Raw genomic sequence first — 27,501 nt, 5'->3', positions numbered from 1 at the left:
TTGTCAGAGTTATCGTTGCAGTTTGATTTTTGTACTCGCCACACCTTCAGGACCCATAAAAGTGGTAGTGGTGATATCAGTTTACTGAAAATAGAAATTGAACTCTGGTTCATACTGATAATGAAACTTAACAGTAGCCATGTGTGGTACAACTGTTTTAATTTTCTTTCAAAATCTTTGACCTCTGAATTTTGTTTCTTGAAAGCAAACAGATGTTCCTTTTTCCAGCCACAGTCAAATGGAAGCTGTAGTGGTCACTGCAAGAACAATAAGAGCACTTACATCTTTGATGAACTAAGGTCATACCTTTACCATTTGAATCAGCCAAAACTTTTAAGAAAGTCAGACTGAGCACTGATCAGAGAAACTTTAGACTTTAATAGCGGCTGGCTGAAGATGTAATCAGTGATTCACTCAGCAACAGAGCTCACCGTGTGTGTTTTAAAAATGTTTTTATAATAATATAATTGCACAATTTAGTCACTGGGGATACTTATAGTTTGTTCCATCACTAATGGAAGCATTCAGAGGCTTGAAAGACTTGTGTTGTGACTTGGATTATATCAAGACCTTCCTCAAAACACCTAAAAATAGCCCTTTATACTTCACAATCACTGGTGTACATGGCAGTTCAACACTGGCCATCAAAGATACAAGATCTTCCTTATTCTGCAAACCCATTCCTAGATGTGTATCGTTTAACAAAACAAAAAGTGGGTAAAGAAGTGGGCAAAAGAAGGTTCTTGCACCTTTAGCAGGGATTCATCAAAATGTAGCTTTAAAGCTCAGCCTCTACTCTTCATACAAGGTGCATGCTTTTAGATTTGAGGTTAATCAAATGACCACAAACTAATTGTTGCATTGCAAACCTGAGGTCAAGTAATATTCCACAGTACTATGGTTTCTGGGGCTCTGGGCAGGATATAATTGCCACTGTGTGCTGTATGCATTGTTCTGGTTGAAATGTTGATACACAATGCACAGAGTGGTAGAAAAGGGTCGTAGGGGCCCGCAGCTCCATAGCTAGTTAATCTGGCCCTGATATGTTTAGGTTTTAGACGGGTAATACATGAGAGACGGTTGAGTTGAGGTCTGGCAAAGGTTAGAGATGAGAACATTTAGGTGTGTGTTCTATTACATTTATGGTCATGATGGAAAACGTGGCTTGCATCAAAGATTTGCATTCAGATACCGCAGTGATGTGGAGCCTGCAACTGTTTATGGTTATGATTAATGCTTATGACATGGCAGTAGGTTTTATTTTGGTGTAGAGTACAAAAGCCACCAAACCTTCCTTGCAAAACAGCACAGAGTCTGTATAGAGTACATGTGCTAAGACCAGCCTGTACTTTCTTTTTTTTAATAAACAGCCTAAATGATGTATTTTATTCACACAAGACAACAAATCAGAGGCTTAGCTTAAAATGGCTTGTGTCTGGTCTGATGTAGTATTGGTATAATCCAACAATTCTGAATTAGTGATGATACAGACTGTGATTTTCTGATTTGGTGAATCTATTGTTCTTTGAATACTTTAAAATCAGTGTGAAATGGTGATGACCTTGGATAACGCCTGACATTCTGACATCATACGGGATTGTCAGAGTTATCGTTGCAGTTTGATTTTTGTACTCGCCACACCTTCAGGACACATAAAAGTGGTGATATCAGTTTACTGAAAATAGAAATTGAACTCTGGTTCATACTGATAATGAAACTTAACAGTAGCCGTGTGTGGTACAACTGTTTTAATTTTCTTTCAAAATCTTTGACCTCTGAATTTTGTTTCTTGAAAGCAAACAGATGTTCCTTTTTCCAGCCACAGTCAAATGGAAGCTGTAGTGGTCACTGCAAGAACAAAAAGAGCACTTACATCTTTGATGAACTAAGGTCATACCTTTACAATTTGAATCAGCCAAAACTTTTAAGAAAGTCAGACTGAGCACTGATCAGAGAAACTTTAGGCTTTAATAGCGGCTGGCTGAAGATGTAATCAGTGATTCACTCAGCAACAGAGCTCACCGTGTGTGTTTGTTTTGTTTGTTTGTTTTTTTATAATAATATAATTGCACAATTTAGTCACTGGGGATACTTATAGTTTGTTCCATCACTTTACAATTTAATGTTTAATTCTGAGTAAATGCACTTGTTGTGAGATAAGAATATGACAATAGCGTCCCAGTAACAAGAAACAAACATTTATGTTCAAATCCACCACTAATGGAAGCATTCAGAGGCTTGAAAGACTTGTGTTGTGACTTGGATTATATCAAGACCTTCCTCAAAACACCTAAAAATAGCCCTTTATACTTCACAGTCACTGGTGTACATGGCAGTTCAACACTGGCCATCAAAGATACAAGATCTTCCTTATTCTGCAAACCCATTCCTAGATGTGTATCGTTTAACAAAACAAAAAGTGGGTAAAGAAGTGGTCTGATAGCTAAAAACACTAGATCTAAAACTACTAGTCAATGAATCAATACTTTGACCAGCTAGTTTGATAACCAGTTCTGCTATTTTTGAAAAAAATGCAAACCATTCCCTGGTTCCAGTTTCTATGTCATATGTTTTTTTCTACATGTTTGTTTGTCAGACAAAACAAGGTATTTGACAACATCACCTGTAGCTTGTGTCTCACAGCTTGTTGTGGAGTTTTTCTGTCCCCGGTAGCAAAAGAAGGTTCTTGCACCTTTAGCAGGGATTCATCAAAATGTAGCTTTAAAGCTCAGCCTCTACTCTTCATACAAGGTGCATGCTTTTAGATTTGAGGTTAATCAAATGACCACAAACTAATTGTTGCATTGCAAACCTGAGGTCAAGTAATATTCCACAGTACTATGGTTTCTGGGGCTCTGGGCAGGATATAATTGCCACTGTGTGGTAGTTAATCTGGCCCTGATATGTTTAGGTTTTAGACGGGTAATACATGAGAGACGGTTGAGTTGAGGTCTGGCAAAGGTTAGAGATGAGTTCATTTAGGTGTGTGTTCTATTACATTTATGGTCATGATGGAAAACGTGGCTTGCATCAAAGATTTGCATTCAGATACCGCAGTGACGTGGAGCCTGCAACTGTTAAGGAGATGATTCACATGGTCAGCACAGCTTGTCTTCATTTTAATACTGTGGTTAATACTGGATTATGTTATGTTCGTGAAGAAGCCGTTCAGCGGTACACTGTACACTTCATGCAAGTGTTTAGGCATTGTTTTTATGATGCTGACCAACTGGATGTTAATTATTAAAAGGCAGAGGTGTTGACACAAATACTTATTTTTCATGTAGTGGACTAGGAGAAAGCTACAAACAACTCTGCTTCATGTTGGTTCTGTCAAGCTTAATATTAATGCTTTCTATAGATCTTATGTGACCGACTCCTACACTGTCAGTCATGTCTGACATTTTAGAAATACAGAAAGATTACTTTCATTTTAAATGTTTGCTGCGTTTACCACAAACTTCATCAGAGAAAGAAATACGAAAACGACAGTGGCCGTCCTTTGGTTGATTCACTTGTGTTTTTATGTCCATTTCTATGGTCTTTGTATCATATTCTACAAGCTACAGATCTACAGTCAGTCAGTCATTCAGTATGTTGTTTCAGAGTCATTAGGTTGTGTAAATGACTGTGAAACAATACAATGATGTGTTGTCATACAAAAAAAGTGAATATTTTTTGAAAACAAGTACTCCAGTACTTTGACAGATGTGAATTGTATTGTATTGTATTGAAGTAGTATTTGTGTGTGTGTGTACATATACATGATGGAATACAGATGATATACAGGTAATATACTATATGCCAAGGTATTTTTTTAGTTCAACATTTTCAATCAATTAAAAAGGATTAGGCCTATAAATCATCAATCAGTCAGTTAATGTGCTTAGTTCACTACGTGTTTTGTAGCTATGTAGTTATTCAAATTGATATTATGAATGAATGAATGAATGACTTTCAAAATAAAAGCATTTGTTATTTTCGCTGTTTTGCCAAGGCGCCGGGTCAAGACTTTTAATCTGGTAGTCGCCACAGGAAGTTCCGTGTGTTTTCTTGCCTTGAGCTCGACAGTGGTGCTGCTGCTGCTGCCGAGCCTCAGCGGAGAGTGAGTGTGTGTGTGTGAGTGTGTGTGTGTGTGTGTTTGGATGGTGGACTGTTCCCGGTGAAAACCACCGAACCCCGGCCGCATGAAAATGCCCCAGCACCGCTTGTGAACGGGAAAAAAGTCGCGGAGGGGGGGAGAGAGTCCGGTCTCCAGGCAGCTTTACAGGAAAATACAGGCAGGATGTTGCAAGTTTTAGCTTGTGGCGCCGTAGTTTTCCCCGGTCTGTTCTTCGCCTTCAGGAGGATCCTGCCGTGTGTGTTTAAACACTGGAGCGATGCCGACGTGGTGCTGGTCAGCGAGAGGTAAACGGGCTTAATTCATCACTTACATAACATTTACTCAACCAAATAACAGCTAATACTTCGCGTATATGTAGCATCCAAGCTAGTTTAGTGGCATGAAGCTAGTGACATACCGCTCATTCAGTTAGCTTGTGTTTTTTTTTTTTAATGCATTACGGTGACTATTATTTATAATGAATTGCCAGTGTTTTTATGTTCCGTAGTTGATGTTTCATCACCTAAAAATTATTTTGATTTTTTTTGGTGTTTTTTGATGTAAAATATGCACAGCTATCCCCAAATAACCTTTACAAGGTAGATGTGCAAAACTATGGGTGCCTGTAAGAATATAGGAATGCAATTGTGATGGACTGAAGACTAAAAAAATACCAAGTGCAGATGAACATAATACAGGAAATGCAGTTTTATCTGTGTGTGTGTGTGTGTGTTAAATTAGTTTTGTCTTATAATGTGAGTGTGAGTGCTCGAAAGGTCATGTATGTTTTCATGATTCACATCCTGGAAGTAATCTGAGCCTCAATCTGACATCGTTGTGAGCTTGCATTCAGCAGGGGACTCCTCACTGCTCCACATAGGAAGTGACATTTTTGTCAGAGGTGAATAAACTTGGGGCTTGAGCCATGTGTTATTAAAAATCAGTGAACAAAAATTACTACTACTACTACTTCACTGCAGCTTCTACAGTAACTTTATATCTTAGGTTATTGAGCTGCAAAATAGTAATAACTAATTTGTGTGTGTGTGTGTGTATGTGGGGGGGGGGGGGGGGGCTCACTGTGACTTGCTCACATGTGCACAGCTCAGTTCAATGCTCATTTGTACGCTGTCACTCTTGTTAATCCTCCTCTGAGCTTCGGTCTGAGCCGACTGCTGAGTTAGCTATGCACTGGAAAACAGTGAACCCTACTCTTGAACAACGCTTCCACTAATTTACTAATGCTCATCTAATGGAAAATGTTGTTCTTACAGGCGTCTCTGCCTCAGGGGATGTCACGCTGCTTGTTCCCCACCACTAAACCAGCCTCTAACAACTACTGTATCTGCTTTGCCACACAGATCCCAGGCTTGGATCATGCTTGTGTGCGGCCTCACAAGGTTTCTTGTTTACAAAAAATGCCACTGTAATTCTGGACATTTCCTGAATCTAATCAGTCGCTGTACAGTTTTATTTTCTCACAAAAATAATCAATTAATATGTGCTTCATCTGACCTCTACCACCTTGCCCAAGTAAAAGAAACCCCTATTTGTCTGATGATAACGATCAGTTTTGCATGCCCGTCTGTCTCCAGTTAAATGTAAATCGTGACCCATAACAGACAATGCATGTCAAACGGCCATTTTACCAACTGTACATTAGCTGTAAGTTAGCTAGCATCTGACGCACTGACTGTGTCTGTATGTCCGCATCATTTTTACATCCAGTCTCGCTTCCTTTTTCCTTGTCTCTGCATACCTTTCTGTAGCAGATTCATAAAGTGCCGGGATGATCGAAGATTTTAAACTCACACAGATTTGCAGCTCAGTGCAGATTCACTTATATAAATTAGCTTTGTTTTCTGTGTGAAAACAAAGCATGGAAAGCTCCCACCAGAACCAGTGTTTTGTAGTTTAATGCATAAACTGTTACAGCTGTGTAAAATGTATAACATATCCCTTTATTTGAGGCTGCTTTTGCTAATGACATTTAAGGTATAGGGTATAAGGTACACATCATAAGTGTTATCATTGACAGATTAAACAGGTTACATACAACACTACTACTTGGTTGTTATATATACTGTACCTCAAGTTGTTGTCATTCCAGTCAACTCCAGATCCACTGAGATGCGTAACGGCCCAACACATTGTGACCAAAGTCGGTGATGTTCATGAGCTTCCATTTTCTCTACTTGTCTAATTCCCACTTTTTTCAAAACACTGTGTTCACAACTTATTGGGTTTATTTTGATGAGATACATCATTCTCTTCAAAGGCTTCCATAGTGTCAGTTTGGAGTTTGTCATCCACTCAGGTTGTGCTGATGTGCAGTATCATGGTGGGCTTTATCAGTGAAGTGAAGCTGATGTTTTCCGCCAGTACACGGACAAAACATACACACAGATATAATACAGAGAAAGATAATGTACACACAAACAGCTGTTGAAAGGCAGCCGAGAGACTTTTCTCCTTATTTGTAACAGTTTTTACATCACTAAGGTGAACTGTGAGAGTGTAATGCTCATAACACACATGTTGAAGGGGGGAAACGTAGGGAAACAACTTTGCTATTGTCACCATTCATGGGGCAAAATAATCTAAATATTGGTGTGAGAGTCGTGCTGAAGGAAAGACCACGGTGCATGGGTTCATCATCTGTAGCGTTGCTACTAGTGATTATTTGCATTACCAGTTAATCTGCCTTTTACTTTTTTGTCTTAATGGCTTGTGGTTTCATGTGTGACCAACAGTCCAAAGCCCAAATAAAATAAAAATAATCAGCAAGTTCTCTAAATTAAGAAGTAAAGAGGCAATATTTAGCATTTGTGTTTGAAAAAATAGTTGCTGATTAATATTTGACCAATGGATTCGTTGGATTAATAGTTTCAGGTCTAATTATTTAGTGTCATTGTAGAACATCAGAGACTTTCAACATCCTAAGTTGTACTCTGTCAGCCTCAAGTGCACTTTGCTGCTAACTTTGTGCTAGCATGATAGCATACCTAGGGTTGGAAGTTAGCATGCTTTGCTACTCTATCACAGCTTGTTAATACACACTGGTGATCTAGTCTTTGCAAATGAGGCACTGTCCTATCAGCTCAGTCTGCACAGGGAGAACTTCCCTGTACTGTACTTGTACAGGGAAGAAAGAAGTGGATAGTGAGTTTCAGCAGCAATAAACATTACTCTCCTGACATGTGATGTCTAGGAAGTGCTAGACAGTGCTGAAACATCAGAATTTAACACGAAAAAACCCCCCAAAAAACAAGAAATAGGAAATAAACGCAGTGATGTCTGGTTAACACTAATATAACATGAACTAAAAGGATCTCATATAGTACCAGGTGCAACCTTAGCCTATTGACTTCAGAGGGGATTATAATGCTCAACATTACCCACACACTCTTAGCTTAAGAGGCTCATGGCCACAGTTACTTTATGTCCTTTAAGTTTCGTACAGCGGTAGTGCTCCTAATGCCTTTCTCAACGTGCAGCCTTTGATACACATTTTACACATACAATGAGCTTTAAATGACCAATCAGCCAAGCAAATTAAGTTGATATAAATCTTTATTACTAAGAACACAGTAAGATAACAGTTAACTCTTACATTTTGGGAAATTAAGTTACATGACATTGTATTGTAGTACTGTAATGTGTATATATAGACGGGGGAGGACACACCTTTTAATAGATTAAACTGTAGCAGCCATGATAAATGAGTTAGTTGACTGACAGAAAATCAATCAGCAGCTGTTTTGAGAATGGAATAATTATTTTAGGAAAAACCGTAAAACATTTGCTTGTTCCATCTTCTCAAATTTGAAGATTTGATGCTTTTCTTGGTCATATGTGATCGAAATGAAATATCTTTTGGTTTTGCATTGTTGGGCAGACAAAACAAGACATTTGCAAATGATGAAGAAATTATAAGAATGAAAAAGATAATCTGCAGATTAATTGATAGGAAAAAAATTCCCTAGGTTTCACAGAACTGATCCTTTTCTCCAGAAACGTTGGTGGTTATTTGTCTCATATTAACCACTTAACTTCGATTATAAAAGGACAGGAAATTGCGGAAAAGTGCAGCTCAAAGCTTGTAAAAGCCCAAATTACTTCTTTGTCTGTTTGTCTGTATGTTTATAATGATTACATTAACATTTTAAAGCTGGAGCCAGCTGGTATTGAAACAATAAATTGATAACCAAAGTAGTAAGATCATTCTTGTAGATTGTCTGATTGATTAACTGTTATTCAATCCTACCAGACTGGTTAAGGAACATTGCATCTATGTGTAGGACCATTCTTGCCATGAAAATGCAGTTTACTCTCTTTGCTTTTTTTGCCTCTCTTGTCACTTTTTCTTTCGCAATGCTGCAGCGCCATTGGAACTACAGATTAAGTCGCTCATTTACTGAAGGAGTAGAAAAAGCAAAAGAAAAAAAACACACCACTCCTGACTGTCAGACACTGTGTGTGACATAACATGAAAGAACAAGTGGTGTGTGTTTAAGGAAACAGTCAGTAGGAAGACTAGGTTGTAGTGAAAGGGAAGCTGAGGTTGCTCACCAGCCTGACACAGCAGGAAAGAAAAGACAACATTGCCGAACAAGGCAGCAAGGCGTTCTTCCCTTCTTTCCCTCCGCACGCTCCTAACCCCGTCAACCTCAACCTTTTACCAGCAGAGAGAGAGGGGGTTACTGGCGGACACACAATGAATGGGCTGTGTAAAATCTGGGTCTTGTGACAGAGTATGTGACCATACAGTCCTAGCAGGCAGCGAGGCGTGGGGGTAAAATGTGTGTGTGTTTGGGGCAGGGGTAGAGTGTGTAGGTGAAGGAGAGAGAGAGAGAGAGAGAGAGAGAGAGGCCAGTTAGCATTTTCCAGCTTAGGCCTGTGGTTTTCTAGTTGCTGGTCACGTGGCTGAATGGTCCGTTGCCTTGCCGATGCTGGTGTCATGGCCGCATTCCCATGGATATTGGTGTGAGGTGACAGCAGGTTCAAGCAGGAAACCGCACAAATACACTCTTTGTTTCTCAAGCTTGCCATTTGCAGCACACTATAATTCCTTAAAAAGAGAAAGAAAGCAGCTTTTATTGGCCTTGTAAAATTAGCCAGTATTTACAACAGGGCTTGAAGTCTAAAGCTTTGCTTGCACTGGTGGTCTTTTTGGTTCCTAGTAACTGAGGCTTAACTGAGTCAGACTGGGTCCAGATGATATTCATTTTAATCAGACCTCTGTAGCATCCAGCTGCATTGGCTTGGATCTTTGTAATAATATGTCTCATACCTGTCTGGCTAGACGGGGACTTGCTATTATTCCCAATCATATGGTGTGTCAGAATCACATTTGGAAAAAAATTTGGGGCAGACAGACACTGTGAACTGTTAAGTGCAGGAGAAATGTGGCTCTTTTTGACTGAAGCTGCTTGTTAATTGATGGAGTTTCATGCTGTTTCAACAGTTTTGGTGTTCCCTAGCTAAGAAGGTCTGTGTGGGTCGCCTGCGTTTTAGATCAGGTGCAATTATTCACAAGTCTCTTTGAAATCGATTCTGACCATCTGACTCCTGGTCGCTTTCCGACTGGGTCTCTGTTTTTGGGGTCTTCTGTTTGTCTTCTGTTTGTCATATTAGAAAAGATTTTCCACTGGTACATTTTGGAGTAGGTCTAAAATTTTGGATTCATGATGGCCTCTAGCTTGCACTGCACCCAAAAATGAAAACTGGGCTGACAAACAGCATACTGACAGTGTTGCTATTTCCAGATCCTTACAGCAGCTGTAGAAGAACAATCCGTAAAATCATGTGGTTTTATGCCTTTGGGTGCATGAATGTGCTGAGTGAATTTAATCTAAATCTATTGCATTATAAGGTATTGTGTGTGAAGGTTGAGCAACTAAAGTTTATAGAGTGCCAAAAATTGAAAGGATTCATCCTCATTTGTGGTGAGCATAAAGCCCCCTGTAAATGTGATCATTGTTGTTGGGCTGATGGTGGCCTTGGAGGAAAGTCTCTGGGGACAATTTAAAGAAATTCGTAACTCTAAGTTAAGAGTGTATTTCCAAGAGTGCACTACAGAAGAATAAAATACTAGGTGTTTATGCAGATATGATTGACTTCTTGTGGCAAAATGAATTGATAGTCCTCAGCCCAAACTTGTGCATTTCTGTCCTAGTACACTTTTAATCCCACACCAGGCCTGCAGATCACAAGAAAATGCTTAAATTGGAAGTTAGTTTTCTTTTTAGCCCACACAGTCCTCCCATCCATCATGAGCAAGGGCTGAGTAATTGTCCCACCAGATGCAGGTAACCTGTGTTAGTCTCAAGTCATTGCTGTAGGTGGTGATGAGTAGTTGGAGATGTAAATCAAAAAAGTTGAAACATAAAGTTTTTAAATGATACTGAAACACAGTCATGTATTAAATGGGCGACTGTCTATTACGGCTGATGCAAGTGCCTGGGGAATAAATTACATGTTTTCTGATTTCAAAGCAGCTTACTGTCAGTGCTGCCAAGCTGGAGAACAGCCAGGGAGAGAGCTTGTCTGAGCAAAAGCAGCCATTCATAGTTTGAACAAATTGGTGACATAATCCAGCATCCTGTTTATAAGGGACAAAAAATAAAACCTCTGTTGAGCCATTAGGGAAAAAAACCCAGCATCTTTCTGCCTGTAGAGTGAACATTCAACACATTTTAATAAATTAAGGTTTTAAACATTCAAATTGTAGCACTCAATGTAAAGTTGTTATTGACCAACTCTCAGAGGTTCATAACTTGTGAGTACACTCTTAAGATAGATGTGTGAATGTTATGTATGTCTTACGCCATCTCACATAGTGGCACTTCAAATAGAGATGTACCAAGTTCTCCTATGTCACAGGTCTGTTTATAGACGAGGAAAGCCAAAGCCAAGCAGTGCTAATCCTGTGATGGTACACTGAACTTGTAGATCTGCTTGGGTAGCTCACCTGAAGGGACACTTTTTTAAAACTTGACCTAGATTCATCTTATCACCCTGCTCATAGATCTGCCAATCAACAGGCCTACAAATCAAATGTGATTTCTGGGGCTGGACTAGTGTGTCAGTTTTACCAAATACCAACACAAGTGCCTAATTTGCAATCATTTAATATCAGGTGTCTAAGCTGTTACTTAGTAGGTTAAAATGTTGTATCCCGGAGTTACCCTGCCACCAAATGTTACCCTGTTTTAAATGGTGATATAACTAGGGCTGAACAATTAATCGAAATATTGTTGAAATCGCAATATGGCCAAGTGCAGTATCCAAATCACAGGAGCTGCAGTCTGTTTTTGGCAATAATCAACTGTGCCACAACAGACCATAAATGAACATAAGTGGTGGACTGACAGACCGACTATCCCTAGGGCCACACTGCTAGCATGGTTAAAAACATACATCATAAATGTACTGTAGCCAATCAGAGTGTGATTAATGAATGTTCATCAGTGTATCGGTTCATTCACTTTACACAACCTGTCTTTCTTTCTCAATCTTTTTATGTGTCTGTCTCTTTCTCAGACTGGTGTCCTCCATCCATGCCATCATGGCGACCACAGCTGGAGTCATCGTTGTGTCATCATGCGGGGGCAACGTCATTAACGACAGGTTAGACTCCATTTCATCAATCGCCTTCGTGAACTTCTACTTTCTAGTGTTAACATATACAGATTAGGGCTGCAACCAACGATTATTTTGGTAGTTGACTAATCTGATTTGATTAGTTGATTAGTCAATGATTATTTCAGTCACACCCACCATCTGTGCTTCCTGTGGGCACGGCTCCTATTATGGGCTCCAGTGCAGGGCATCTCTTCACTCAGACCCAATGCAGTTAACTCTTCTTGTAGCGGTCAGGAAAACTAAGTAGATTGATTTACAGCACAGTGAGTTATAAGATATGAAAGCTTAACTGTAACACCATATTTATTTGTGGAGTAAAACTAGACGTGTCTCAAAGTTTTAGTTCAATGTGTGTGTGTTTAATTTCTTCATTAGAAAAACTAAGTTAGCATGTTAGCCTACATTACTTCTAAATAAGCTCACGTTGTCATAGCAGTAAAAGGCCCACTCGGCTGTTTTTTGTTTTGTTTTTGTAAAAACACTTTCAGCTTTTTTCTAACTGAAAAAGCGCTCTGCTCAGCTTCACCAAGTGTGAACACAGCCTAACATGTTAGCTGACATCATATAGCATTAGTTGTCATCCTTGAGACCTTCTTTTGCGAAAGGTAAACAAAAACTATAAATAGCTCCTTGGTAAAATGTACCCATCCGGAGTAATGTTAGGCGTCGCGGCTGCAGGGTGCTTGCGTTTGAGGTGCTCATGCATCACCGTCGCGCTGCCACGATACACCAGCTCTGCTCTGCAGTGTCTGCATAAGACCTGTTTTGTTGTTTTACTTTCACTAAAATGTTCCCACGCTTTCGAAAGTCTGGGCCTCGCCTTCACTTCACACTTGGTTGCACCATCTTTCATTCGTTCTTCTTCGTTGCTACACATTCAGAATGCAGTTGGTGTAGACAATTGAGCCTTCTGACCCCAGCACTTCCTGTAGTGCACTGCAGTTATTGAACATTTGCTCGGTGTAGACAGAGATGGTGTTTTAAACAAGACTTTCCTCCAAGACAACGTTATCAAAATCCTTTGAGGTTGCTTATAGAACGATGCGTCAACGGTAAAATTAAGCGTTGACAAATTTTCATAATCGACCTTTGACTAATGATTGCAGCCCTAATATGGATTTCCCGCTCAATCAGTACACTCTCCTAGTGTCACCAGTACCTGCAGGACTGTGCTAAAAGTTTGATCCATAAGATCAAAGAATTCAAACATCACAAGATGTCATTCATTGTCATGGTGAAGTTGAGAAAGGTTGAACATATGATCTCTGATGCCCAGGAGATAGAACCAGGTGACACAGTTGTTGTTTTCTACTCCACCACTTTAAACAATGGTAGCTTTAACAAGCTACCGGGAGCGTGGAAGCACATCACACGGATCGTGGAAAATAATCTGCTAGTATTGTGCTGCATCCTCTCATCTTGCTTCACTGTAGCTAAGATTGATGTTTACAAGACATGATACAGTTTTTTAAAAACTTGGAGATGGTAAGCTTCACATGTTTCTGCCCACCTTCAGATCAGCCACCTGGCAGCAAGTTAGTGTTAGCATAGCATTAGCCTTCCCATGCGGTTTAGGAAAGTGTGACACTAGGCTAATGCTAGCCTATTAATCCTACTGAGTCAGCTGCCAGACCCGGGCAGGCCCAGTTTCAGGCTGCTAATCTCTGCCACCGCTCCCCTTCACCCACAGGGCTTAAATCCTCCAGAGCGCTGCTCAGTTGTGCTGTCCTGTGACGTGCACACGGCCTGGAGCTTATCAGACACATGCTCCATAGTCAGACCATGAATACTCTAATACTCTATCACAATCTGTCACTTCATTTAGCTTGCATTGCATCTGTAGCAGTAACTTTTGAAAGGTTTTGCAGTGGAAAAACCCCCAGTACTGAGGAAACGGTAGCAGAGTTTTATAGCGTAGCCTTCATCCTGACACTGTAGAATACACCATGTTTAAGGTTGATTGTGTGTTCAAGGAACATTTAAAGTGACCAGTACCCAGTGTCACAAAAAGCGGATGCATTACGAACTTCTCTACAACCGTCTGGCCGCCATTCCTATCAGTTCTAATAACATTGTACTCAGCAAGGTAATTGATCTGGGAATGCAGCAACATCCCAACATCTAAACAACATCAGTCTACAGACAAACCCCCTGGTTCAAATTTGACCCAGCTTACTTTCTGTAGTTGGGAGTGCTCAGTGTTCCTGTGCAGTAATGGATATTTGCCAACCTTCATTGTGGGTGCACTAATTAGAGTCCAGCTGAGTTAAATAAAATGTGAAAGGCCATATATTGTTTTTTTTTTTTTACACATAAGCATTTTTTAAATGGAATCCTTAGAATAGTTTTTAAAGAGTTTGACCAACATATTTACTGAGCAGAACATTTTACTGTTGAAAATAAACCAAACTGTGTCATTGTTTCTATATTACCTGAAACGCACAGTATCCTTAGCATGACTACACTGAAATCTTTGGTTTCTTCCCAGCCAACAAATATGCTGATACTGATATATTTATGATAAGATAACATTGGTCTCTGTATTCAAGCTTGATTGATTTACCAGTCAAACCCTTAGTTTTGGTTTTACCTCTTCATAAAGTAGGTTAGGTAATCTGGATAAATTGTTGGCTTATTCATAACTTCCCTGATCATCTGATGGCTCATGTTTCTTGCTTTGTTTTAGTGATATCACTGTGTACCCAGTTCTCAGAAATACCATGGGAGAGTACAGTCTCATTGTCACCAATGGACACAATGTGTAAAGCTACAAAAAACAAAGCCAAAGTTGAAACAAACTGGAACTATCCCTAAAACAGTGTAACCTCATAAATCCGGCAGAAATATCACAGTGATATTTCGCTTATCCCTATAGTACTATTTGAAAACATAAAACTGCACATGCTGTATCCTGTACAATATATCAGTCTAGCCAAATGCACAGATCATTTTTATAACATTCCTGCCTTGCTCAATGGCTCCTCTAGACTTCAATGTACCTTGACCTTATTCCAAAACAGTAGTCTGATCGGTTGAAAGGTGCAGCACAGAGCACAGGGGAAGTGTATAGGATGTGTATTCATCTGTATATATATTTGTACAGGGAGGAGTGTTTCTCTTTGTCTGCTTCTAAAAACAGTCCCTTTGTAGTCTCAATTGACCTCAACACAGCAAGTACATACACTACAGAGTTTAGTCATGTTGCCTTCAGTCCTCCCTGAGCTGTTTGTTGTGGCTTACTGAACCTAATCTCCATCCACTGACTTTAAGAACCCAATGAGAGGTCAGAGGTCAGTAGCTCAGCTCTGCCCTACAGCTTTACTCCATTCTGTCCACATAATTAACCATCACTGTAATAGGTGCTCATTAGCGTGCTGCAGCCATCCAAGCTTTTTATTATACTGTACTTACATAAGCCTCCCTATGGCCTTGCAAGCTTGTGTGAGAGAGGGAAGACTTAATGTTAAATAAATGTCTGTGTGTGTTTACTTCTGCTGAACCTTTCCACCAGAGCCTACTGGCACAAAGTGAATGTAAATGTAATGGTAATATAGATATAACCTGAACTCATCATTGGCTGTGAGATGGTAAATTCGGCTTGCTTAGAAGGATCATAATCATGCTCACATGACATGCAGGTGCAAGGATACTAGGAAAAAGCATTTATGAAAGTAATGCCTGCGCAAGGACTCCCAACCACAAATTTATTTAGGTACAATCAGGTTGAAATGGTAAAAATGATTATCACAACAACAGATACAAACTGAACCAAAAGTAAATCAATCCGATAGATAGATAGATAGATAGATAGATAGATAGATAGATAGATAGATAGATAGATAGATAGATACTTACTTCATAATTTAGTATAAGAGACAATAAGACGTTATACCATAAAACCTTCTTTTATAAGATGTATTTCACCTCATGTTCTTGATTTAGACCTTGGCGTCAAAGGTTTATAGGGTAAAGATGTAAAACCTCTCTTTGGAGGGAAAAAAGGGATTAATGTTCCCTCTATTTCTTGGTGCTCCAACATGCTTGATGCCAGTGTATCTCAGGAACAACTCTGGGTTGGATGGTTGGATTGTTGGATTGATGGCAGCATAACTGCAGGAGTGACAGTGTTGGTCATTCAGTCAGTCAGTCGGTCAGATGATTGGTTTACTATTTTGGTCTAAACTGAAATATCTTGACAAGGATTTGATGGATTTCCATGAAATTTTGTACAGGCATTCATTGTCCCCAGAGAATGAACCTTGCTTTGGTGACTTTTCCTTTTGCTCCACCATGAGATTGGCATTTGTGATATCAAGTGAATTGTCTCAGCTACTGATGGATAGAGTGAATGAAGTATGGTGCAGACATTCATGTTGCTTCAGTTGATTTACTTTATTAACTTCAAAGTTTATTAACTTTGGTTTGACTTTTACCATAGTGCCCTCATCAGACCAGGTTAGACATTTTTATAACACTTTGGTTTATGCCAAAATACCTTCAAAGCTGGTGATATCCTTAACAGCTGCAGCTTTACTCTCTAACAAATGTCAGCAGGACAATACACTAAACTGAAATGGTCCACATAATGAATATTTACCTGCAAAACATCATGTTAACATTGCCATTGCAAACATGTAAGCATACTGGCATTCCTTATTGCTTGTGGAATATATTTTTACATTATCGTCTCTGGTTTTGTCATAGGGCTGTTAAATTTGTGTAATTGGTTTTCATCTAAACAAATGGGTGGTTCAGACTCAGCTTGTTGTAGAAATTACATGATCGTACGGATGTAGAGTATTTACATATATTTTATTTTTTCTTCTTCAGGCACTGGCTGGCCACGTACTTTGTTATCTGGTACGGTGTGCCCTACATGACGTACGACATCTTCGCCATGTACCTCAGTCACTACTACCGCTTCCATGTCAAAGGGCACGAGGACTACAAGCAGCATTCACTGAGGACCATCAACTCCTTCGTCCGCAAAGAGTTCCTGCTGGTGCTGCACCACATTGCCCTGCTCACCATCCTGCTGCCTGTCACACTGGTGAGTAAAAGCTGAGGTGAAAACTGAATGAATACAGCCAGTGAGTGAGCTAGTGATCGATCTCTGGCTCGCTGAATTGGCAGGAACCACTCTCACACAGTGCTGGAGCTAAAACCAATGGGTTCAGGTCACAATCTTCATCTACAACGTGGGATTACTGGCTGTTTACAACAACTGTCATGGATCTCATTGGGTTGCAGTTCAGTGTTTTTGTGAATGTAAATTATTTAAGGGGTTATATTAGGGCAGTTATAAGTTATATTAATTGCTGGGGCTCATATTGTATTGATGTAAATTTTAAAAAAGCTGATATTTCCCTACTTTGTTAACCTGCTGATGAAAATCACGTTTTTAACCTTGTTAAGATGTTCATATGATGTTTTTTTTATATAATACAAGGCATATCATGAGCAAAATAGGCAGTCAACACAATGACTGTGTATTTCCACCTTGATAGGCTCATAAAAACGGGTTCAGCCAGGGTTTCATACATCACAAACCTAAGGTACCAGTCCCATAAACTTGTGGGGACGGGGGTGGGGCCAGGCAAAATAAACCTGAAACCTTGTCAGAACAGAGAGCAAGACTTTGCATTAGCACAGCCACTAACACTGTGCCAGCCACTGGCAGTTACAAGCTAACAAACAAGCTAACCAATTAACAGCATTAATCTGTCTGATACGTTTTCCAGTCGATTTTGATCACAACAAACTCTTCAAAAACTCCAGAGTCTGGGTCTGACTGAGGCTCAAACATGTGGCTGAGTCTCTCCAATGTTTCCTCCACTAGTCATCTTGATATACTCTGCTCCGTTACCCATAAACCTAGTCCACACAACAGTGGCAGGTGGGGAAATGAATTGGGAAAAGATGCTATTCACATTATACATGACATTACTCCTGACCATTCTCAAGGATACTATTGTGATCTTTATGATTTTTGAATATGCCATCGGTTTGTGTTTATTTCCGTACAGTATAAAAATGAACCTGAAGAGAGTTGTAAGTTGCTTGTCATCAAAAAATATCATGTGTTCTTTGGATAGTGTCCACTGCCAGTAATACGTCACTGTATTTGCTATAATGCAGCCTATTGCTTTAAAATTAGCCCTTGCTTTAAACTGCATTATCTCCTCATGATTATTTAAGTAGCAACAAAAAGTAGACACAGAGCTCACTGTCATGGATCGTCCATCAAGTAATTTTCATGTCTCTGGGAAATACACTACATCACAATAAAATGAATGTTATGCTTTAGAAAGTGGTTTGAAGTAATGTCAAATATACAAAACATGAAGTGCATGTTAATACACCTGGTCCTCAAAACATCAATCATCTCACCACAGTATTATGTGTACACAATACTTCAAGGTTGCTATACACTGCTGCTAACCACATCATCTCAACAACAGTGAGTACACATGGTTCAAAACTGCTTGTAGCTCAGAGATTCTACTAATTAGAAGTTATTATAGAAGCAGATGTTGCGATTAGAATATCCGTCACAATTTCAGTTGGAATGATAATTTGTCCATTTCAATTTAATTTAAATTTTTTTAAAATGGTGATGTGATTTTTGTTGGGGCTTGTAGCAAACAATCCCGTTCCCTTACATCTGGAGAATATGATTGGTAGGCCGGGGCATCTCGACGCTTATGGTGCTAAAAATACACAACAGAAGTTGTGACACATTTTACTGTCATCCAAAAAAATGCAGCTCCTGCGATTTGGATATTGCACTTGGCCACGTTGTGATTTTGATTATATTTTGATTAATTGTGCTGAATCATCATTGTCACTGAATAGAAATTACATTGGTGAGTTACTGGCTGAATAAAGGCAGCAAGTAGGGTCTGAAACCCCCGTACCTGGGGTATGCTTTTTGAGCATACCCCAGCTTTAATGCACTTGGTCATTACAGAGTTGAATGACACTGATGAGCCATTACACATTTTTTGAAATAAATCCTAGTGCTAACCACGACTCCTTCACTAATTTACTTTGTGGTCCATGGGAGGAAATGATAGAGTCCAACTCCATCAGCTCAAAGGAATAACAAGTGCTCAGGCCTCAGAGGAGTAAATAGCAGGAAAGGAAAGAGAACAGTAAGCTATTGATTAGTTTCTTTGAACAAACAGTAACAAATTATTCTGTATTGTTTTCTTTTATGTCCTTTATTGTAAAGGGACTTAGAATGGAATAAGAATGGACAGGAAGAGAGACTGAAGGGTGGAGGTTGTTTTCTGCTGAGATACAAGGGTCAGTGGAATGTCAAGAAGCTCTTAATGAACATGAAAGCATCAAAGCTCTGAAAAAATGATTTTGAATGGATGGACATGCAGTTAGTTATTAAGTGGAGGAAGTGGCCAACAAAGGAAGAGTTGCACTGTGGACCACAATGACTTTTAGAGCAGGTATGACCTGCAAATTGAAAGCCCACTGAACTGTTAAACCTGAGTTCACTGTAACACATGATGAGCGGTAGTGAAGTGAATTCATGTAAAAGCACATGAGGAGGGTTGTAGAAGGGCTCCCTGTTCTGATTAATGACTTACTATGATGTCCTATATATATATCACAAACTAGAATGAGGTTATTGAGGGGCTTGCTGCAGACTGCTTTCAACATGGTAATTACAATATTTATATGGCCTAGAGTTAACAGAAGTATGTAACATGGCCACTCTTCTTTTCAAGTAGTATCCCAGGTTAGGAGGCCAGGTGCAGTGGAAACCCAGCCTTTTGTTTGCAGTGGCAATATGAGATCACATTACCCTACATTATTCAGCTCCAGCTGCAGTCATCCCGTCTTTTCTCTAAACTCACCACCCCCCCCTCTGTTTCTCCTCTTGTTCTCTCACTCATCAGCTTTATGCCACTCTGGCTTGCCAGGGTAATACATGAGCCCGTAGACTTATCCAGCAAGCTGTTGGAGGACAGTGACATGTAGGAGGAGAGAGAGCCCGAACGTTGAGGTGTAGATGATGTAGATGAGTTGGTTACTGTTAACGGTTAGCTTTTTTCACAGTAGATATTTGGGCATGTTTTAGTAGGAAAAGCACAGCTGTTATTAATAACATGATTTTATATCCAATTTCCACTTAGATATGCCAGTTTAAGGGTCCAGGTCTTGTACATGCTCAGTCACTGGCTCACCTAAACTGAGCCTTTGTTAACGATGTTGCTTCCATCTGCTCTTCTTCTGATTTGAAAAGTCAATATCTCTGCTGTAAAAAGTCCTGTTTGTATCAGCATAAAGAGGTAGGTTGATAATAACACAGAAGGTTGGCAGATATACATGGATACTGACCTTATTAAGCAGATCACTGCTTAGTCACTATGACCGACCATATGTGACCAGTCCACATTACATACAGTTTTTTGGGGTTTTTTTGACTGTCATTATGAAATTATTGGTGTCTGCTTTAATTTACATTGATGCGGTCTTGTCGGGCCGCCAGGTCAATTTTTACATTTTAAATTTGTAATGGTATCAGATACTCTGTGATGCTGTGGGAAATACTCTGCGATCAGGAGAGAATCAGTCGAATCGTACAACCCTGGGACCAAACAAACACCACTGTGGCCTGGTGATGTCACGAGAACCAATACTTCGGTACCATTTCAATACTAAAATTCTGAAAATGTGACGGTACTTGTTTTTCTACTGTACTGCAGGTACTGAAGGTACTGTAGCTGTCGTAGGTACTGGAGATGTGATTCCTCTGGGACTGACAAGGGCAGTATAATAACCCTACAAACATCCTGGCTTAACAAAAAACGGGAAGAAGACGGGCACAGTAAACGATAATAACACGTGGAGCAAGTGCAGGTGCAGCAACATGTCCGCCACAACCTGTGAGAAAAAAGCAAAAATACACTGTGAGTGGTGTCTGGAGATATTTTGCATTAAGCGTGGAACATCAGGGACAAAAGCCAGTATGCAAACAGTGCCACAGGAGGAAACACCTCAAACTTATCTAAGCAGCTCAAAGCAGAAATCCAGATGTGTACACATGCATTCAGGGTGTGAGAGTTTCAGTTGTTAACTTTATATTAACAACATGTTGCCAAAATGTAAATGTCCTGAAATGTTAGTGTTTCGTTCTCATTTGTGAATTGTGGCATACACTCAGCTCCATACAGCGTTAACGTTAGCTTGTTTATGCTAACATTCCGACAGCTCACAAGGTGAGCTATGTGCTCACATTAGAAGGTTACTGTCATTAAAGTTTAGTCTGTTATTTGCTGTGGTATCAAATTTGATATCAAGAATTGTAGAATTTCAGTGGTATTGGTGCCAACAACCAAAATTCTGGTATCATGACGTCCGCACTGTGGCCTTCACCAGGTTTTTTGAGCTCACCTTCAGATATAAGATGAGGAGCTCAGAGTGGAACGACTGATCCTGAACCAGTCAGATCAGGATGCTTTCTGGTGGCCAACTCGTGTAGATATTGTGAGCAAGTACAGCCAGAGAACAACTCAAAGCAGACCAAGAACACCTACGTGATTACGTGATCACATCTGAACTGGGAATACCTCAGGGTGTGCCAGAGGGAGCTGGTGGAGTAATTGAGGTGTGGCTGGCAAGAAGCTGGACCTAATAATTTGTTTGCTGTCACCACCTGCTCATTACATTTTAAGCTCTATGCACATGTTTTTAATGATGGTGCAAGGTGTTGCATTGACATCCAGTCCAGATTGCTGTTTGTTTAGAGGTGGACAGTGTGTTGTGTTTTTATGTTCATGTCGCCTTAAAGCCAGTGGCGAACCATGATTCTCTTAACTTGATTTTCTTGTAAATTTATCTAATTTGCAAATGCTGCTGTTTGTTGTAGACAATTCAAACAAATTCTTGGACAGATGCTCAACATCAGACACATTCAACTACAAATACACCTATTGTTCTGAGTGGCTGCAGGAAAGTTGGAGGTTTGCATGAGAATAGTGTGTTCCAGCTCACAACTCATGTAAATTATTAGACTCTTTATCAGACATATCTTACATTGCAGTAAAAGGGTTTAGGTGGAAAACTGTGGAGGCGGGCAGAGGGTTTTCAGCACTGTATGTTGATGATTAATATGTGTAGGAGAGGAAAAATAAGGGCAGGGTAAAGTTTAAGCATCTCAAACACATATAAACATACAGTAGTATGAAGGTAACACATACACACCTGCAGCAGGTGGGGTCGGGGTGAGGTAGCCAGGTAGTTTGTTAGGCGTGGTGTAATGTTCCCTGCTGTGGTCTCAGTCATTCTTTCATGGGCAGATGGCAAGGCCACATCTAGAGCTTCTCATGCTTTATTCATCATCAGCACGCAGCAAGCTAGGCTACCAGACAGTGCTTGTCTTTTATTTGGAGTCTCTTTATCCATCTAGACTGACTCACCTATTCTAGGATGGCCTCTCTAACCACACAGCACTGTGCCACTGGTCAATATTTGAAAGCTTCATTCATTACTTATGTACAGGACATCACTCCCTCCTCCACCCCACCCCACTGCTTCTTTAAGTTGTGGCAGAGTGAGATGTCTGCCTTTGTGGTTGTGGCATTGTACAAAAAAAAACATGGAGATTATCTTACAAATATCAGCTAAAACATTTTACTCAACAGCCCCAGGGTGTCGGTCTTAAAATGAATCCACCTAAATCTCATTTACAATTGAAACGTCCTCAATAAGTCAGTGTGCGTGGATGCACCTGCTAAAGTAGAGGACAGTACATATTTGTATTTTCATCCTGCTAAAGAGATTACCAAACCTCAGTTGACTCTTGAGGGTATTTAAAAAAAAAAAAACGTATTAGCATGGACCAGTGTTTTAATGTTAAACAAGGATGTTCTCAGCCAAATTCCCAGGATTGGTGTTGATCAAGCGAGGTTGCCAGAATGGATCTTAATTCTCCAAAATCTGCATTTCCAGACCAGATGATCATAATGGACCCTAACACAGGCTTTTCCTGATGCGTCAGTCTTTTGCTCCGTTCCTGAGCATAAAGCTGAGATATTCTTTGTAGACTTCAATACTACAGTTAATTGTTCGTTGTGTTCAGATCCTCCTCCACTCATAAAGTTGGCAAAGACGGTCACGTGACCTGGTTAGGTTTTTTTGTATTTGTATGTTTGTGGTTATCGCAAAATATAAATATATCACTCGAATTGGACCAATAACAAAGCTATTGCAGACAGTAAAAATTGTTGTTCCAGCATAAACACTACATTTTGGTAATCATGGTAATGGTTATAATGGTGGTAATAATAATAAATAAATACAACATTGATGATTATATGTGCTATTAACCTGGCATAGTATTTGCTAGTTGTCCATCATGTGTTTAGGTGAAACATTAAACCTCAAACTATAAACTGGGGTGTCATTAAAGTTGCTTCATCTTATCACTGGTGTTTACACTGACTTCTTTAAACGTCCTGGTGATTAGTCTCTTCAGAACAGCCTAAATGCACCGTTCGTTTAGGTCTCTTTGCAGTCATTTGCAGTGAGGAGGAGCAGGTTCATTGTGGCTTTCAGGTTCGCAAAGCCACAACTTTCGTGGGCTGTGTAGGAGCATCCAGCCTCTGAATAGGAATGCAGTTGTAGACCGTTGGTAGGAGATCAGAGGAGAATCCTGGTCTCCATGTTTGTGCCCATCCAACATCCTGGCTTACACACCCCAATGTATTTCTGACCTCCTCCTCCTTTATAGGACAAATCTGGCTCTTAGGTTTACTGAACAAAAACTACTGTACTGTACTACTGTACTACAGTACCTTGAGACAGCCCCCTTATTGTATTATTGCTATTTATTTGTTATATTGCTTTCTATTGTCCTATTTCTTGAACTTTCGTCCTTTTTATATTATATGCGTACTTTTATATGTTGGTTTTTTATATTGTTTTTGGGTTGTTTGTCCATCAGTATGTCCTTCCATCCGTCCCATTCTCATTGACACGATATCTCACTAACACCTTGGCAGACCTTCTGCAATTTGGCACAAATATTCACTTGGACTCAAGGACGAACTGATAAGACTTCGGTGGTTGAAGGTCACAGTAAGCCTGACCTCACAAAACACCTTTTAGCCATTACGCAAGGCTTCACACAGCAATGATGACAAAAATTCACACAAACGGTTAATATTTTATGTGACTCTAGATAAACAGGGTTGAATCTGAAACTAGTCACGGAGGCAGTAACTCTAGTTTCTGTCAGGTGCACCAAACCTCTAAAGTGCAGCTGTTGATTGATAACTGAAGAGAGGCCGTCCAGATCCTGTCACAACAGATCCACACCGCCATCCTCTCTATTAACCAACACACTATGTACATACTAGCTTTTAAAGGAAAGCTTTGATTCAGGTTATGCTATGTTTATTTTCTCAAACATTTAGCAGCCTGAAGTCTGGGTTTGAGTGGAGAGTTTTTGCACCTTCATTATTGAATGTATAGAATAAAATATTAGAGGAAACAATTTATACTTTTGATGAAATATTTAGGTTTTTGCTCAGTTTTATAGATAAACATGTATTTAATGAGTCTTTAATAAATAATAATAAAAGTCTTTTGAAGCCTCTTTTACTGTTCCAGGTCCAGACTTTTCCAGACATTGTCCTTGAATGTCAGCTGTGTTTGTTTCCATGCTTATGTTTGTTTGCTCACCCTGTGTGCTCTGTTTGTCTGTTCCTCAGTTCTTCAGAAAGGACCAGGGGGATTTCTTCATCGGCTGCTTGTTTCTGACAGAGCTCAGCACGCCCTTTGTCTCCCTGGGGAAGATACTTATTCAGGTGAGACAGCACATACATGTGCATTCAAGTCATACATGTCTTCTGTGTCTCTGCATTTAAAATCTTCACAGCTGAAGGTTTTGAGAATGTGGAGAGTAAACATTATAAGATTGGAATGACAGTAGAAATATCATGACTTTGTCAGACAGTTCGGCTACCACACAGCCGATTTGGTGAATTGTTTACTAAACGAGCAGCAATTTTCCAATCATGGCTCAGCAACCATAATCAGGCAGAGAAGGCCTGATGAGCTTTGAATGTCTCCACCTGTCAAAACAGTGTGCATGTCTTTTTCTAGTCTCTCCAAAATCAAAAACATGAGAGCAGAAGTGTGGGGAACAGATTTAACCATGCGTTTGTCTGCCCTAACAGAAGCATGTCTGCCTTACCACCTACCTGCAGTAACTACAGGCAATGAGTATCATGAACAACATTAGTTTGTTGGATACAGGTTACACTAATAAAACCCTGTTCATGGCTACCACTGTGGTGTTTCCCCACTGTGCAGAAACCAGTCATGGATACTACTTCATCATAGTGTAGGCTAACGTTAGCAGCTCTGTCCTGCTTTATTTGGGGAAGTTTTCACTACTACCCCAGCTAGACTTGTTATCCTAGATACCTTTACATTTACCAAACATTGATTTGCCCTCAACCTAAAAGACTTCTTTCTTGTAATGTTACAAGTGAAGTGTTGTGGCATTTACTTTTCAAAAAGATGAACAAAAAAGCATAAATCACACCTTTGCCTTGTTATTCCAGCTGCAATCTGATCTTCCATATTTACTAATACTTTCAATACTAAAAACTAGATAGATCTTCACTGGGAGCTTTCATTTAACTCATGTAGCTACAGCTGATTTCATGACATTAAGGCTGGAAATGAGAATCTGCTTTTGTCCGCTTTTGTCTGAAACCAAGGACCAATGAATTTTGAGCAATAAATCTGCCACCGTTATATAATTGTTAAACTGCTTATGTGCCATGTAAGAATGGAAAGTTTGACAAGTGTAGCAACAGTAACTAAGGAGGAAACTTAGTGAAGCTACTGATTAATAAGAGACATCAACATCCTTCATGTGGCCCTGGTACATCATTGGTTCCATCATTTCCATCATTGCTTCATGCTAACACCTACTCAAATGTAACATCTATCACAAGAAAGTGTTGCTCTCTGTGCATTGTGGCAGCATTATTATTAAAGCAATGCAGGAAATGTGTACCACAGTGGGTGTACTGTATATGCTGTTCTAACTAGAGTAACCTGCACAAAACAAACCTTGGTTAAAAAGACCTCAAATATGGGATATATGCAAATGAATTTGTGAGTGCTTGAGTGCAAAGCACAGGCAGACTACTACAAATGTCTTAACTGAATGGGTTGAACTACATATGCAAATACATAATCAGTACCAGTCATGATATAAATAAAGGCCTCAGTTCTGTAGGTATATTTTTTGAATACAAAAAGGCAGAAATACAAAAAGGCTATCTGAAATACTGTTGTGTGTATATTTCACACATACTGTATGTGTTTATCTGATGGGAACTTGAGTGTTAGATCTCTCTGACTCGGCACAAAAAATCCTTCATCGTTGTTTTTTTTTGCTCAGGTGATAAGCAGTGCCTTGCATCATGAAAAACCTGAGTATCTGCATTTCATTTGGGATGTAGCTTGTCACTGTACCATCAATAATTAACGTGCATGGCTCACGCCAGGAAAAAAAAAAACCCACTAGTCAGTAGAAGCACTGTTCACTCTTGCTGGCTTCGAACCCATCTACTGGAATTAATGTCTTCATTAGTTCCATCTGTACAGTGGCCATTACATCTTATACCTAGACAAGCACATATGTGTTGTTTAGTCAAAGGTTGTGTGTCTTAGCAAAGCAGTAATCTAAGAATAGAAGCTTTACTGTAAAATCAGTGGACCGTGTGCTCTCAGGTCTTTGCTGACATCTGGTGTCAGCAGAGAAAAAGAGCAGAGCGAAGCTCCACAGCTCCTCTCTGTCTTTAAAAACGCTGCCCTCCTTTGGACTCAATCAGCACCAACACAAAGTCTGCCAGACATTTCACTCCTTTCAACAGCAGTGTTGATTCCTATTGATCTCTGCTGTGTAGGCAGGAGTTCTCCCAGTCTTTCACATCAAATATAAGAAGATCTTTGTCATGAATGGTGAAGCCCAGAAATGTAGATTTCACGTTTTCTTTTTATTACAATGTACCAATATAATCTAATAAACATGAACTAATGAAAAACTGTTAAATGATATTATCAGGCTGCACTTTGGCTCAGGTTCAGCCAATTAACATGTACATAATCTTTAACATCTTAGCATGCTAATGTTAGCATATAGCATTTAGTGTGTACTGTAAACATGCTAATGTTAAAGTCTGAAAACACCAGAAAGTGACACACCAAAATGAGTCTACAACTGTTTGTGAGTCATCAGTACACCAACTTTGTCAAGACGCTTTGCTGTTGATCAGTGTTGCAAATTTGCATGACAACATTGACCAAAGTTGACACAAGAACTTTTTAAAATGCCCGTGTGACCAGGCCTTTAGTATGTTTGCATGCTGCGTAACCATGCTAGTCATTAGTGTTTGAAGGATCTTGTCATTTAATTTAAGTCTTAGACAAGTGTAAATCTGAACCTGTTGGCAGTGATAGATGAAAAGTCAGGAGATCTCCAAAGTCATTCGTTTTTGTCCTCTGGGGACCTTGAATGTCTGTTCTGGGTTTCATGAGCAGAATATTTCACCGCTGACCAAGTGACCGACAGACTGTTTGACTGACAGGAGCATCCCAAGATGCAGACCCAGAGTCCAACCCTTATCTTTGACTCGTAGTTTCAACAGCAAATTTTAAAGGAAACAAGATTAGAACTTGGAAAATGTGATTTGTATTTCTGTGTCTTT

General features: G+C 39.7%; 1 protein-coding gene across 1 annotated transcript in view; it reads left to right on the top strand.

Annotated features, from left to right (window-relative positions):
• Positions 1-4,058: 4,058 nt before the first annotated feature.
• The window catches only part of tlcd3a (TLC domain containing 3A), a 32,216-nt gene continuing 8,773 nt past the window's right edge, over positions 4,059-27,501 (top strand). The window contains exons 1-4 of the mRNA XM_071506024.1: positions 4,059-4,407; positions 11,648-11,734; positions 16,580-16,799; positions 24,484-24,579. Coding sequence (XP_071362125.1) covers positions 4,286-4,407; positions 11,648-11,734; positions 16,580-16,799; positions 24,484-24,579 — 525 coding nt within the window. The 5' untranslated portion in view covers positions 4,059-4,285. The remainder of the gene's footprint in view (positions 4,408-11,647; positions 11,735-16,579; positions 16,800-24,483; positions 24,580-27,501) is intronic.

The sequence above is a fragment of the Trachinotus anak genome, unplaced genomic scaffold (assembly GCF_046630095.1).
Source record: "Trachinotus anak isolate AG129_WGS33_773 ecotype Australia unplaced genomic scaffold, CSIRO_AGI_Tana_v1 ptg000020l, whole genome shotgun sequence".
Classification (NCBI taxonomy): domain Eukaryota; kingdom Metazoa; phylum Chordata; class Actinopteri; order Carangiformes; family Carangidae; genus Trachinotus; species Trachinotus anak.
The sequence above is the reverse complement of the archived record's forward strand: the minus strand, read 5'-3'. Positions and strand labels throughout refer to the sequence as shown.